At 42.9% G+C, this 12,929-nt stretch overlaps 1 protein-coding gene and 1 long non-coding RNA gene across 2 annotated transcripts; one reads left to right on the forward strand and one right to left on the reverse strand.

Annotated features, from left to right (window-relative positions):
- The first annotated feature begins 296 nt into the window (after positions 1-296).
- Positions 297-6,616, forward strand: LOC140255745 (uncharacterized). Its single transcript, XR_011904541.1, has 3 exons — positions 297-437; positions 1,390-1,487; positions 6,481-6,616. It is a non-coding gene; the product is annotated as an uncharacterized lncRNA (long non-coding RNA).
- Positions 6,617-11,218: 4,602 nt separating this feature from the next.
- COA7 (cytochrome c oxidase assembly factor 7) lies at positions 11,219-12,898 on the reverse strand. The gene is made up of 3 exons (XM_072343566.1): positions 12,628-12,898; positions 12,406-12,546; positions 11,219-11,850 (listed from the first exon to the last, which is right to left on the reverse strand). Exons 1-3 carry the CDS (start codon positions 12,731-12,733, stop codon positions 11,402-11,404), a joined length of 696 nt encoding a protein of 231 aa, XP_072199667.1. The 5' UTR covers positions 12,734-12,898; the 3' UTR covers positions 11,219-11,401.
- Positions 12,899-12,929: the final 31 nt, after the last annotated feature.

A 12,929-nucleotide genomic window follows, 5' to 3' on the forward strand; every position in this document is an offset into this window, starting at 1 on the left:
CAACCACTAAAATATTCCCCAGTGGTGAGATGACAGCTGAAGATTGCTGAGGGATATTAGTGCTGTGCTCAATTAGTTCTGACTCTCAAGTTAAAAAACAGCTGGAATTAGTGAGAGAAAAAAAAATTGCTTCATTCCAGTCAAATTTCAAAAGATACTGAATTGTGAGTGTGAGGTAATTCCGTGTGAAGGACAGCTGGGGATGTAAATTAATTAGTGCAGATATGTAGATCATAGAAACCAATCTGTTTGTCAAAGTGTAACAGTGTTTTTTTTCTCCCTTTTCCCAGACAATTAACAATTCAGATCTTCTCTGTGAGAGAAAACTGAGAAAGTCCCATTTTGAAGTGCCAAACTATCACAAGAGGAGGCCTACCCAAGCCTGGATGCCACCATTGCCTTGTGCACATCACTGCCAACTGCTTCTGAACCTCAGTGTATGTGTATATATCTGTTTTGTGAATATGGGAATTTTCAAGGTGCTTGCTGCATGTATATAAAGATGCCAAAAAAGTGATTTTGCCTTTATATTATGCAGTGCAAATGTAATTTGCTTCCACTGTGCTCCTCCCTGGTACTAAAGCATATTTGATTGTTTTTAATTGAATGTTTTTAATCTTCATGGCTTTGTCCTGAAAGCCAGAAACTTGCCCAGGTTTTGTAAAACCAAGCAGATCTTTCAAAAGCAAAACAGAATAGACAGAGCTGCAAAGACTAAATTTGTCTCACCTGATTTTAACTACATAAAAATTAATTACCTGCTTTCAGTTATACATCCACAATTTTCCCCCAGGCAAGGGAAAAATACAGTAACGAGCACACAGCAATTCATCCAGGCACAGGAGAGATTCTACCCTCTAGCAACATGTGTTCCTGTCATTTGCTATTGGAAGGGACCCAGATGGATGTCTTGGAGCGGGGAACTGCCTTTCATGCATTTATATGTTGGCTGGATGAATTTCAGATCACAAGGCTGAAATGTACTTTACCATTAGCAACTGGCAAATACTGAAAAGCATGGAGATGCCTTAAGATTTTGCCCATCTCTCATAGTTCTCACAAATATTTATGGAAGATATCTATTTCCAATTAATTTGCACTTTGATAAGCATACTGTATCATTCCTATTATCACTGAAATAAGAAAAAAATAAATAGTATGGGATGCTTGGGTGAAGATGGGACAGCAGAGTGCTTGCCACTGCACTGGGCAGCAGTGGGGGCAGGGGAAGGTGCATGGCTGTGTGCAGGGTCCAGCAGACAATGGTACTGTGTTGGTGTGCTGCTGCTTGTGTTTGTTCCTCCTTCACCAGTGATACCATCTGCTGGGTTGTATTTTCTGGAATTTGTATTTTTTCTGAATTTAATTTTTCTGTTTTTCCTCTTTTAGCAAGGGGTGGTTTCCAGCTCTGGACTGGCTCTGCTCCTCCACAGCTGTTCCTTCCCATAGAGATTACTTCTTAAGAAGGAAGCAAACTGAAGCAGCAGGTAGGTTTTGCGCTCTAAAATCTGGCAGCTTTCTCAGTGATTCTTTGCAAATCTCATTTCCTGTATGTTTTATTATTTGTTTAGTTTGCAAGGCACATGGGAACATCTGATGTGTTTAATTTAGACATTTCTCAGAGCTTTGCTCAGGGAAGATCTTGCTTAGATGTGTGCAAATATATATGTATGTAATTCTGCAAAATGCAGTGGATTATTTCATTACACACAGATGACACTCACAGCACTCTTAAGTAGTGGCTCTCAATCGGTCTTTACCTTTTTCCACTTCTCTTACATTGAAGACAATTAATTTCAGTATTTATCTTGTCTACTTGGGATGTACATAATGTACTAATGAAGAGGAAGAGAACAATAATGATGTTTAGCACTTGAAAAGCACTTATTCCAGTTTGCTGCATAAATGTTAACTGATGAATCCTCACAGCAGCCCCAAGGAATAGATTAATACTATTATCTTTCTCTTTAGAAAAACATAAACAGTGAGGTGACGGTATGAAAAGGACACAGAAGTGCACAGAAGTACTCTTCTAATATTTTTGTAGTGTATGAATGAGGCTTGTAGATGTTGTTTAAAATTTGGCTTACAGTTTGCATTTCAGTTTAAACTGGAATACGATATCTTGCCTTCCTCTTACTTTACTGTGAACTTGACAAACCAGAGGTAGGAACATTCTTGGAATGTAACCAGAAGGTGAACAAGTTAAACTAGTACGTAGGATTTTTCTTCTAGCAGTGGTATGTCAAGTATGCCAGATGCACATCCCCACACTCACAGCCCCTGGAGCTGTGTATTAAATCTGAACTTACCTGAGTCACACAGAAGCTTCTTCAGCACTCACCATAGGTTTATTCTCACTGGAGCTACCCTTCCAGTGCAGTGTTTTGGGATCTATTCTGACAAGAGTCATTACACCAAATGACAGGTGTTTCAGAGCTGCAGGCTTCCTCCTGCTCGTGGCTCCCTTCAGGTATGCCCTAAGGCTTCTTGTTCCATGTATGCCTACACCACGAGTGCTTCATGTTGCTGTCCTGGGGAAGCAGTGTGTTGGGAGGGGCTGTGTTATTCTATGAGGTTAGTGCTGAGATGTGAATGCACACCTTCAGTTTGCTGTCCAGGTTTGCCCTCAAGGTAGATTTCCCTATCTCATGTGTTAAAAAGCACCATTACCAGGAGGAAAGCATAAGCTGAAGTGTACTTGAGGCTTACTTTTGTGAATATGTTTTCCTTAGAATTTGCCAGTTCCCAGGATTTAACTGTAATGCTTCAGTTCCATCATTATATGATCCATATTGGACTTTGTCTGAAATGGGAATTTTTTGGGGATGAAAAATGATAGACTAAGCCATTTGTGCAGAGGACAATGTATTTTTTCTCCTCATGAAACAACATGAAACAAACCCTTAGAGGAACATTTGCCACATTAGGGCTTGAAAAACAACTCAGGCTGCTTAGTCAGATCAACAGCTTTGGCCTCTTGGCTGTTTCCTAGCAGGTGACAGAGCAGGGCTGTCTGTGCCAGCAATGGACTCTGCCAATGGTTCTATTTTCTGGGGAACTGAACCACAGCCATTGTAGAGTGTTCATTTTTATTTAAAAGTAATTGAAATAAAATCAAGGTGTACTGCACATTTAAAAGGCCTCTTCTAGAACAGGTATTGGGAGCAGTAGAGTAGGTTTCCACTGTTTGCCTTTCCTCTAATCCCAGATTTTTGCAGGCTGGCTGGGATTGGAGTTGTAATCTTATCTGCATGAAAACAGCAGCACTTCATGTAGCAGGTAAATCTCTTTTCTTACCAAGAAGTAAATAAAACCAAGCGGCTAATTTCTAGTGTGCTGTTGTAATGACTGCACCACCAACAAAAATAAAGAGCAGTTACTTTGATACAGCAAAAAATAAATCCAGGACAATCCTCATCAGTACTGCAAGTGGCTACTCCTTTATTCTGCCCCTCCTGCATTGCCACGAACTGCCTTTTTACATTGACCCATTGCTAGTTATCTGCTCTGATGCCGATAAACTGTATCTTGCTTGCACTTCCCATCACACTGAAAAGCCTTCTTTTTCAACTGTTTATAAATAATGCTCTACTGCAACCAACTCTAAATAAACACTTGAACTGAGTGGGACTTCCCTTAGACTGCCAGGACACCTGAGTCCATACTGCTGCTGGAATGGGATCAATTCTTTCTTGGTTGCATGTTGTCCTTTTACTGCATTCACCTTGAGCTTTTCTGGGAAGACCAGTGAACACAGGAAAAGACTGCTTGCAGGGATTGTGAAGCCGGTAGAAGAGGCTGGACAGGGCAGATAGCTGTCAGGTATGTTAAATAAGGATTATTCTGGCTTGGAGCAGAGAGAAAGTACAAAACCCCAAGGTCTCTGCTAGCTCAATTTTCCCAGGCTTCTATATAGCACATACTTCATTAATATGCATATTAGTGTCCCAGTGTGATGTGTTTTAATATCACTTCTGCTGCAATAAGATCTTATTTCCTCTAGAGAACTTTCATGCAGGATTACCTTGTGTTATCAGCAAGAATGAAAAGAGTATGACTTCTATGTCTAACGGCAGTGGTGTTTTCATGATGGCAAATTGGTGAGCAGTGATCAATATGCTGACAAGCAGTGCCTGATATATGTGCACTACTGTGCCCTGAACTAGTTAAGAGTCTCATGTGCTTTTAAGTGCTGCCTCTTCAGCAAAGTAGGAAGTATGGAGCCCGGAGTCATGAGTGGATCATAAAGGACTTTTAGGGAAATAGCATCCTTTGGAAACCTCAGCACAGAGAGTGGCTTTGTGGAAATAAAATGGAGAGTTCAATTTGGTCAGCAGAGAGCTAGGAGCTGTTACAGCCAGGGCGGGTTGCTTAATTCCACTGATCTGCCCATGGACCCCGAGCACTTCCATGATTTTTATTTGCAGTAGTTTTCTAGTTATGGTTTCTTCATTTCAAAGTGAAGGAGAACTGTGGCACTTTTTGTGTGGCAAGATGCTACGACTTAACTTCTTTGGCCCCTGAAAAGAGAGGTGTCTGCCCTCACATCTTCCCAATAACCACTGCAAAGCAGAGCATGCAAACTCAGCAAACAGTCCTGCTGATCACCTTCCCTCTCTTCTTGAACTACACACTAATGATACAAATTCCTGAAAAATAGGTAAGCCCTGAGTGCAATTCCCCATGAACTTTTCCCATGTTTCTCCTCAGCCCTTTGTCAGGGCCTGCCCTGAGCTGCCTTCTCTTTCCTATGAGCTTTTCTTGCAGGCTTTCAGAGCCAGCAGCCCTGCGTGCAAAATTATTCAGCATGTGCAGCAGATACATCCTGAAATAAGCAGCTTTGCTCATATTTCCATTTGGTATAGTCAAAGTAGTAAAACATGAGGGGAAAAAGAAGTAAAAAGCATTGCAGGCATTGTGTGTTTGTGACTCTCCTTTTCTCCTGGTGTAGATTAGTAATGGTTGTTTGGTTTTGCTGTGTCATGGAGTTTGGTGATTGTGTACTAACAGCCATGAGTCTTAACCAGGTATCCAGCTATCCAGTGCAAAACTCTTTGTTGACTTGCCTTGTTTACTGCTCCATTTTCTCAACATCTGTCTGAGATCTGACGTTTTCTGTTCACCAGATAGACCTGTACTCTTGCTTTCTCTTCTGCTTTCTCCTTAGACTGGTCTCCAGTTTCCATAGATACTGCAAGCTTCACCTTGGCTTTTGAATTAGTGTCCCTTTGTGGTGTTGTGTGACTGTGAAAGGACTAGTTTCCTCCAGGCACTTAGCTAAAGAAAAAGATGCATTTGAGTCCCTCATATAACAGTAATTTAAATTAGAACAGATTCAGTCTATGAAGGGTCTATGGAGAGCAGGTTATTGTGCAAAAGTGACTTTGCAAAGGCTTTAATGAAATGGAAGTTCATGGAGTGCTTGATGGCCAGTGAGAGCAGAACACTGGGGTAGAACATCTCCAGTGGAGATAACTGTTTCCATTCCTCTAGTGCAAAAGCAACAATGTCCTTAACACAGAAAGCCAAGACTAAGGGACGCTGATTATAGCTCCTAGAAGGTAACTGTGTCTGCTGTGACCTGTCCCTCCTGTTTGCGCTTGATATTGTAGTGCTGCTGGTGGTGCTTGTGGCTAAAATGAAGTCTGATTGAAGCAGCTGAGGTAGCATATGTGATCTCATGTGCATGAGGGCAGAGGAACAAGCCACCAGCCTCACCTCCCGTTAGCACTTTTCTCTCAAGGTAGGGGCCAGCAGGAAAAGACCCCACAGATCTACCTGGCACTGGGGCAAAAGCGTCCAAGTAGATACTGTGGTTTTCCATGGATCTGCTGCCTTCCAGAAACATTTCCAGTTGTGTCCCTGCAGCTCTTCTGGAATGAAGGAAAAACAAGGAAATGTTTTCATCCTATTAGCTCTGAATGCCCAAATGCCAACTATTAGAGGCAAGCACCGGTAGCCAAGGGAACAGCCCTCCCACAGGAAAAATAACAAAAATACAGCTAAGCAGCACATAGGACAACACACAAAAGGCTCAGCAGACCATGAGAAGATTTGGGTTTTGTTGTGGAGCTAGGTGTTTTGTTTTGTTTATTTTAATATAGATGGATAGCTCTAATCTTTTCTCCGTTCTGAGTGTTTTGACCACCTGCAGCTTAAAGTGCTGAGGCACTCTTCGGCCTTTAATGGGTCTGGGAGAGCTTCAAAGAGCTACTGCAATCCCATCAAATAAATGTACAGCTAGCCCAGGACAAAAAAAGCTGGATTGGTCTCCAGTATCAGACTATTGTTTGTGTACTGGTTCAGTCCTGCCTGCAGACAGAAAGTGAAGATGTCTGTGATGAAGAGCTGTATGTCTGTCCCAGTCTTCTGCCATGCAGGGATTTAAATACATTGCAGGCCCTCCTTTTTCTTCTTCTGTTACTCTGTTATAAACTAGGTTTTGTTTTTTTTTTTTTTCTTTTTTTTTTTCTGTAGTTTTGGGACCAAGTTACATTCAGCAAGTCCTTTAAAACAACACCATGGGGCCTAGCTGGAAGAAGATGATGCTTGATGTGCTGAAGGAAGTGCACAGAGTCACTTGGTTTAACCATATTCATCGTCTGAGTAGTACTGCGCATAACAGTTTCCAACAAGAAACTGCATTTGTTTGTCACCTATTAGCTCAAGCCTCCAAGCACAGAAAGTGCTTAATCAATTCCTCTCCTCACAGTCATCTGATCAATTTGTAGCATCAAGGCAAAAGCAGAGAAGAAATGTTCTATAGCCCAGATTGCACAAGGACCTTTCTGAAAGCAATGTTTCCAGAGCTGTTGGTATTAAGTATCAATATCATTAGATTTCAAGGTTATATCTGTTTCTCAGTTTTACAACGTCTCTGATTCAGCCTAATGAATAAGAATTGAATCAAAGACCTTTTTCTTTTATTCTTGAACATGAAAAGATGTCACTAATTTTTTTTTTCTGTCCCCTTATGTCCTCAGGCAATGTTAATGCCTTTCGAGAGTGCTAAGTGAAGCATGAAGGTCACTGCTCTTCTGTAGCATTAGCAGTAGGTTCCTGAGTACCAGGTGTCTTTGCTTGCCTCTAAATGCCAGTTTCCCAGCTTGTGTGTGCAATGCTGTCACTGCAGTCTGACGGAGGGCTTCACCTTTGGTTCCCCAGTGGATAGTGTTTCTGTGATCCTTCTAAAATGTAAAACTCTTCCACAATTGGGCGCCAAGCTCTCGCAGTGTTGCAAGGTATCAACATGCAGGATGACAGCGAGTATTCTGGGCTCAGTGCTGTGAGATGCTGAGGCAAAATATTAATTGAAATTAAGAGACATTTGCATTATTGTGACAGCTAGATCTGCTCTACCTCAGCTTCCCTTTAAAGTAAGATACTGCATATTTCCTTTGTCCAATTGCAAAACAAATGAGCAAACAATGCCATAGAGAAAAGGCCCACCAGTTCCCTGAAGATAACAGCCACAAAAAGCTGCTTGCAGTGTTGGCAGCCTCACAGCTTCTTATCTTCTTTTCAGTGGCTATTAATAACAAACACTTGTGCTGAGGTGGCTATTGCACCTTTGCCGAATAACAGATATTATCAGAATGACATTTCCCATCTTAGTGTTTGTTGGCTTGTAAAGAATCAACAGATCCTTTCCATGTTAAACATTGTTTGAAGAATAGTCAGTTTGGGCCCTCTGTGATACTGTGTAACCTTAATTAAGAAAATAACCATTCACAGCTTGTTCTCCTGTCATGTAAAATAGGGAGAATACAGGTTTTCTTCTCATGAGTTTGCAGCGCTGGTTGTTGTAAAGCTGTTGTTAACCAGTTTCTTGGGCAGGAAGCTCTATAGGAACAAGGAGTGCTTCCAATTACAGGAGAGCTGGCAGGAAATCAACTCACTTCTTTCCAGTGTTTATCCTGAGACGAAGAAATGCTCAGACCAAGCTATCAAGGTGCCAAAAGAGGGCTGAAAGAAAAAGGAATGTTTCGCATAAGTTCACAATGGCCTCATCTTTAAGTTAAGAAATTACACTGTGGTTAAAGAACTACCTGTTTTCTTCTGTGGCTTTCCTATCCCAACCTGGTATGTAATGTCTCCACGACCTGAGAAGCAGTTCTGTTTCTAGTGATTAAAATGCACTAGAATGCTCTGGGTGACAACTACTGTACAAACATGCAGTTTTCATTTCTTTTCTTTCTTCTGCTTTACCAGATGGCTTTAAGCTGCTAAGAAAAACTCTCCAGGGTATGTTTAAAGCACCGTGTTTCAGTTCTGCACTAACAGGATGAGAATTTACAGAGAATTCCCACTGTACTCATGATTATGAGTATGTATGCACTGCGATCATGTTGTTCACAAATCCCCACCTGAAATCACCTCTCCAAAGTGGTCTTAATTTTACAAAGCCACATTGCACAGATTTCTTACTACCTGATCTAGGGGAAGAAAGGATAACAAATAGGACTATATTACCAAACCAATTCCCAAATTACAAGCAAGACTGTAAAACAAAGTAAGATGCATAAAACACTATATTCAGAACCAATATACCACTGGTAATTGTAACTAGTGCTAGAGTAGAAGGCAATAACAACAAACTAAATTTAGTATCTAAAATTAGTATGATTAGTGATTATGGTGTTTGCTTCAATAGTGGATGCTGAATATGAAAGCACTGGGAGGCTGTAGATATGGAATAAGAAGTTTGACATCACAGATTTGGTGCAGAACTAGATCGTTAAAGTCTAAAGAGTCTTGGAGGAATCTGCTTTGTTTAGATTCTGGGCCATATTGTTGATTCAGTGTCTGGAAAGTCAGAGCACGATAGAATTTTTGACAGAGATATTGTCCAGGAACGTGAATATGAATGTGAGATATTCTCCAGGGAGAAGCTACACGGGTAAGTTCCTCTCAGTCTCATGATAATGAAACGTTGTCAACAGAGTGAATTTCTTTCCATATCAAATACAAAGTTTGAAGACAACATTCTTTCTTGGTGCGATGGTTTACACACAGTCTCCCAGACCATCCCAGTGGGTGTGGACATGTGTAAGAATGCTCACACGCTGCAGAAATAAGTTGTTTTTGGCAGCTGAATACAGGCAGACAAGCTGCAAAGCTGCTTTTTACAATGCCATGCAGAAACAGAGCCACCAGGACGAGTCTTTTTCTGTTTACGTGACATCATGCAGCTTCTTTACCTGACAGCTTATTTTGTCCAGAATGAATACAAAGGACACTTAGGACACAGCAGGATGTGCCAGCAGTGTTTTTCTGTACAAAAACAGCACTCCTCCACTAATCTTTTCACAGCTGCAGGAGGCATCCCATTGTGAATGCTTTCGTGATTTAAAGCTATGTATTTGAGAGTGTATTTAACTAATTAAAATTGGTCACAATGCCTTTTCAAGTATATTGCTGCTTAATTAAATAAAGTTGGCTGTGTGCTTAAGTCAATACAAATGAGTGAAAACAGAAACAGAGAGTAGTTTGGAAGCTGTCAGACTGAGCTAAGCTGCTTTACTCCTCAGATGATCCCCCTGTCCTGAGGAGACCAACAGGTGTTCCGTATTTCTAAGTTTGCTATTATTGCCGTGGATTTATCACACTTACTTTATGAACTCAGAGGACTTGGAGGAACAGTCTACTTCCCAAGAGGACATAGAATCTAGCCTTTGTAACATCAGTTAAAAAGAAAGAGCAGGAGCACTGGCCTTTTGATAATAGCCTCGTAATATCAGAGCAAGGTGGTTATAAGCCAAGATTTGCAGTGCAATTTTCACCTCCTAGCCAATTTTGATTATGTCTCATGAACGTCGTTTCTAGGTTGAGAATAGATTGCCGGGAGCATCATTAACTACATGTAATTTATAACACGCTGAAATGCAACAGGCTGATCAGATTTGATGCTTTGCCATTCTGAGGTTTTAGTGTAATAGGGCTTCAGACCTAGTGATAGAAAACTGGAAAAAAAAGCTCAACATTTCACTCTGCTCTCCAGTGCCTTGAGCTACCTGCACTTGCTTACTCTTGAGCAGAAGACTTGAAAACTGTTGTACTTGAAAACAGAACTTGCAAACCGTTTTATTTATGCAATGCCACACTTAGTGCACGGGTAACCTTTCCTACGTGTTCCTCTGAAACAGCTCTGCTTCCCTGAAATGCCACAAAATATTAACCGACTTAACAGAAAAAATAACCTCACTTTTGTCATTACTGATTTCTTTTGCAGGCTGCTGAGAGCAGAGCTAAGAGCCTTATACCGAAGGTATGCAACATTTCACATATACTGCCATCTGTCGTTTTTATTCTAGCAGCAAGCAGATCCCCTGCAAGGAATCTGTTTGTGCAAGAGATCTGTTGCAAGTAGAGCTGGAAGAACTGATACATGCTCTGTCTGAAATAGTACACACTTCATTTAGCCATTTAACCTGCTGTGTACACCTTCAGTTTCGGCTGTGACCAAATTTGTGTTTGTTTCGCTCAATTTATTTTAATAGCAAGCTTGTCTCTTTATTCAAACCACAGCCAGAGCTTTCACATTCTGAATCGGTTGTACCTTTGCAGCAAAATGTACAAGTGTGTATCACAAGCTTTGCATGCATGGATACAACTAAAATCATAAAGTTGTGTAAAATCTCTTGCCTCAGACGCTTACCTGCAGTTCCATGGTTGGTCATTTGTTGCTCTTTGACTTTCTCTACTACAGCCTGCAGCAGCTCTCTTGAACTCTGCCCCTTCAGTTCATCTGCCCAACAAAACTAAGTAAGTTCCTTTTGTTCCTACTTCTCATCTTTCCTGCCCATTTCACTTACAAAAGCTGTAAGGAAACATGTCTCTATATACGTATTGTCATGCACATACATTACTTCTTTGGGCTTGGCATCACCTGCACATGACTTAAATCCTTCCAAGTCTAAACTAACCAGAGAAACATCCCCATAATCACCAGAGGCAGCAAGAGGCGCTATCTGGGATCAACAGGTAACCTGGAGGAACATCTCGCAACTAACAGAGCCATTTTTGTATCCAAAAGAGAGCATTTTTGTATCCAAAGAAGCAAAATTAGGGATGGGTGTGTGGATGTGAGTGTGTTGGATCTGGTCCTAGCACAAGCCTCAGTACCGAAGCAGCAGACAGGGAGACAAACTCCCACTAGGCCAAAAGCATTTCTCCTCCATCCGAGTGGGATGTAAACAATACACTTAAGAACACGTTAAAAAATGTAGAAAGGCACAGAGTTGCTCACATTTATTGCACCCACAATAATATATGTGTATTTGTACACACAAATACTTCCAGGATATTTATTGAGTGAAAACTGTACTTTAAATCATGAGATTTAAACAGCAAGTTCACTTGCCACTGAAAGCTGCGGTCTTAACTGTGACTGACAGTTTTACTCCCCAAATGTTAAAGAACTCGAGGCTTCTTTCTGTTCTTTGTGCAACTGTTTTGCCCTGTTTTTCAAATCCTCTGCCTTGCCGTCATTCTTCTCAACACCATCTCCCAGTTTGTACATTCGACTGGCGTTGGCACAAGCCCATATGTGACCCAGCTCACACCCCTTCAGCGAGTACTTCAAAGCACGGCTCATGTCCTTAGGGACCCCAGCTGCTCCCTGGAGGTATATTACACTGAGGTTGAAGCAGCTAGGAGCAAAGTTGCCATCGCAGGCTTTTGTGTAATAGTCTCTAGCAACAACTGGGTCAGGTTTATCATCGTTGACTCTCCCATCATGGGCCAGCAGCCCAACGCTGTGACAGGCATTCACCGACTTCTTCCCACCTTTCTCACACGACTTCAGGAAAGACTTGTAGGCAGCCTTCAAGTCTGCGGCGAGTCCACCTGTTCACCAAGAACCCAAGGTCACTGCAAGGACAGCTTTGAATGGATGGGAGCTTTCTGCTCCACGCTGCTCTCTCTGGGAAACAGAGCAGCCCTCACTTTAGGCTCTACAATCAAAATGAAGGGCTTCGGAGGCTGTGTTAGTAACGTTAGGAGACCCTCCTCCACTTCCCAATAACCAACTTAGTTTACGCAGACATTGTAATATAAATCAATGGAATAAATGTAAATTTTAAGGAAAGGGCACACAGCAACATTCAGCAGCAGATATACTGCTTATAGTAAGCAGATATACTGCTTACTGCTCATGCAGATACACTTATAAAACATCACACACGTGGCTAACCTGCCATTCTTTCTTTGGGTGATTAACTTAAGCCTTTAACTTCAGGTTTTCCATCCTTCCCTGCTTTTATTAGGGCAGTAAAAGGGGCAGGACGTGCGGGTGCAGGGAGAAAGAAGCTGAGGGGCTGAACGGAGCCCGGGGAAGAGGGGCTGGGAGGGGGCAGAGGAATCAGGAAGGGGCAGAGGGCCGCGACGCAGCGCCGGGCGCACCTTTGCCGATGGCCTGGTAGGCCCCGAGCCTGTAGCAGCTCTCGCCGTGCCCGTACACCTCGCAGTTGTCCCGCAGCACCCGCGCGGCCGCCTCGAAGTCCTTCTTGACGGCGTCCAGGTAGTCGGCCAGGCGCTGGCAGCCTGCAAGGCACCGTCAGAGCCGCGTCCGGGCCGGAGAGGGAGAGAGGGGTCTGGGCCGGGGGACGCCGGAGAGCCGCTTACCTTCGGGGTCCTTCTCCTTGAAGCACTGGTAGCTGTACTCGACGTGCAAGTTCTCCAGGTAGCTCCTCACCTCCTCCTCGTCCCCGAAGTCGATCAGCCCGGCCATGCTGCGGGGCGGCACCCGGCGATGTCCGTCACCGCCCGCCCGGAGGTGGGGCCGGGACCGCCTCCCCGAGCGCTGCTCTCTGCGGCCGCCCCTTCCGCGGCACAGATGAGTTCTGCGAGCGGGAGGTGATTGCCGTGCGAGAACTGGGGCCTGTCGAGTGTTCGGGATGAACAGGCTTCAGTTAAAGCTCGTGCGC

The sequence above is a fragment of the Excalfactoria chinensis genome, chromosome 8 (assembly GCF_039878825.1).
Source record: "Excalfactoria chinensis isolate bCotChi1 chromosome 8, bCotChi1.hap2, whole genome shotgun sequence".
Taxonomy (NCBI): domain Eukaryota; kingdom Metazoa; phylum Chordata; class Aves; order Galliformes; family Phasianidae; genus Excalfactoria; species Excalfactoria chinensis.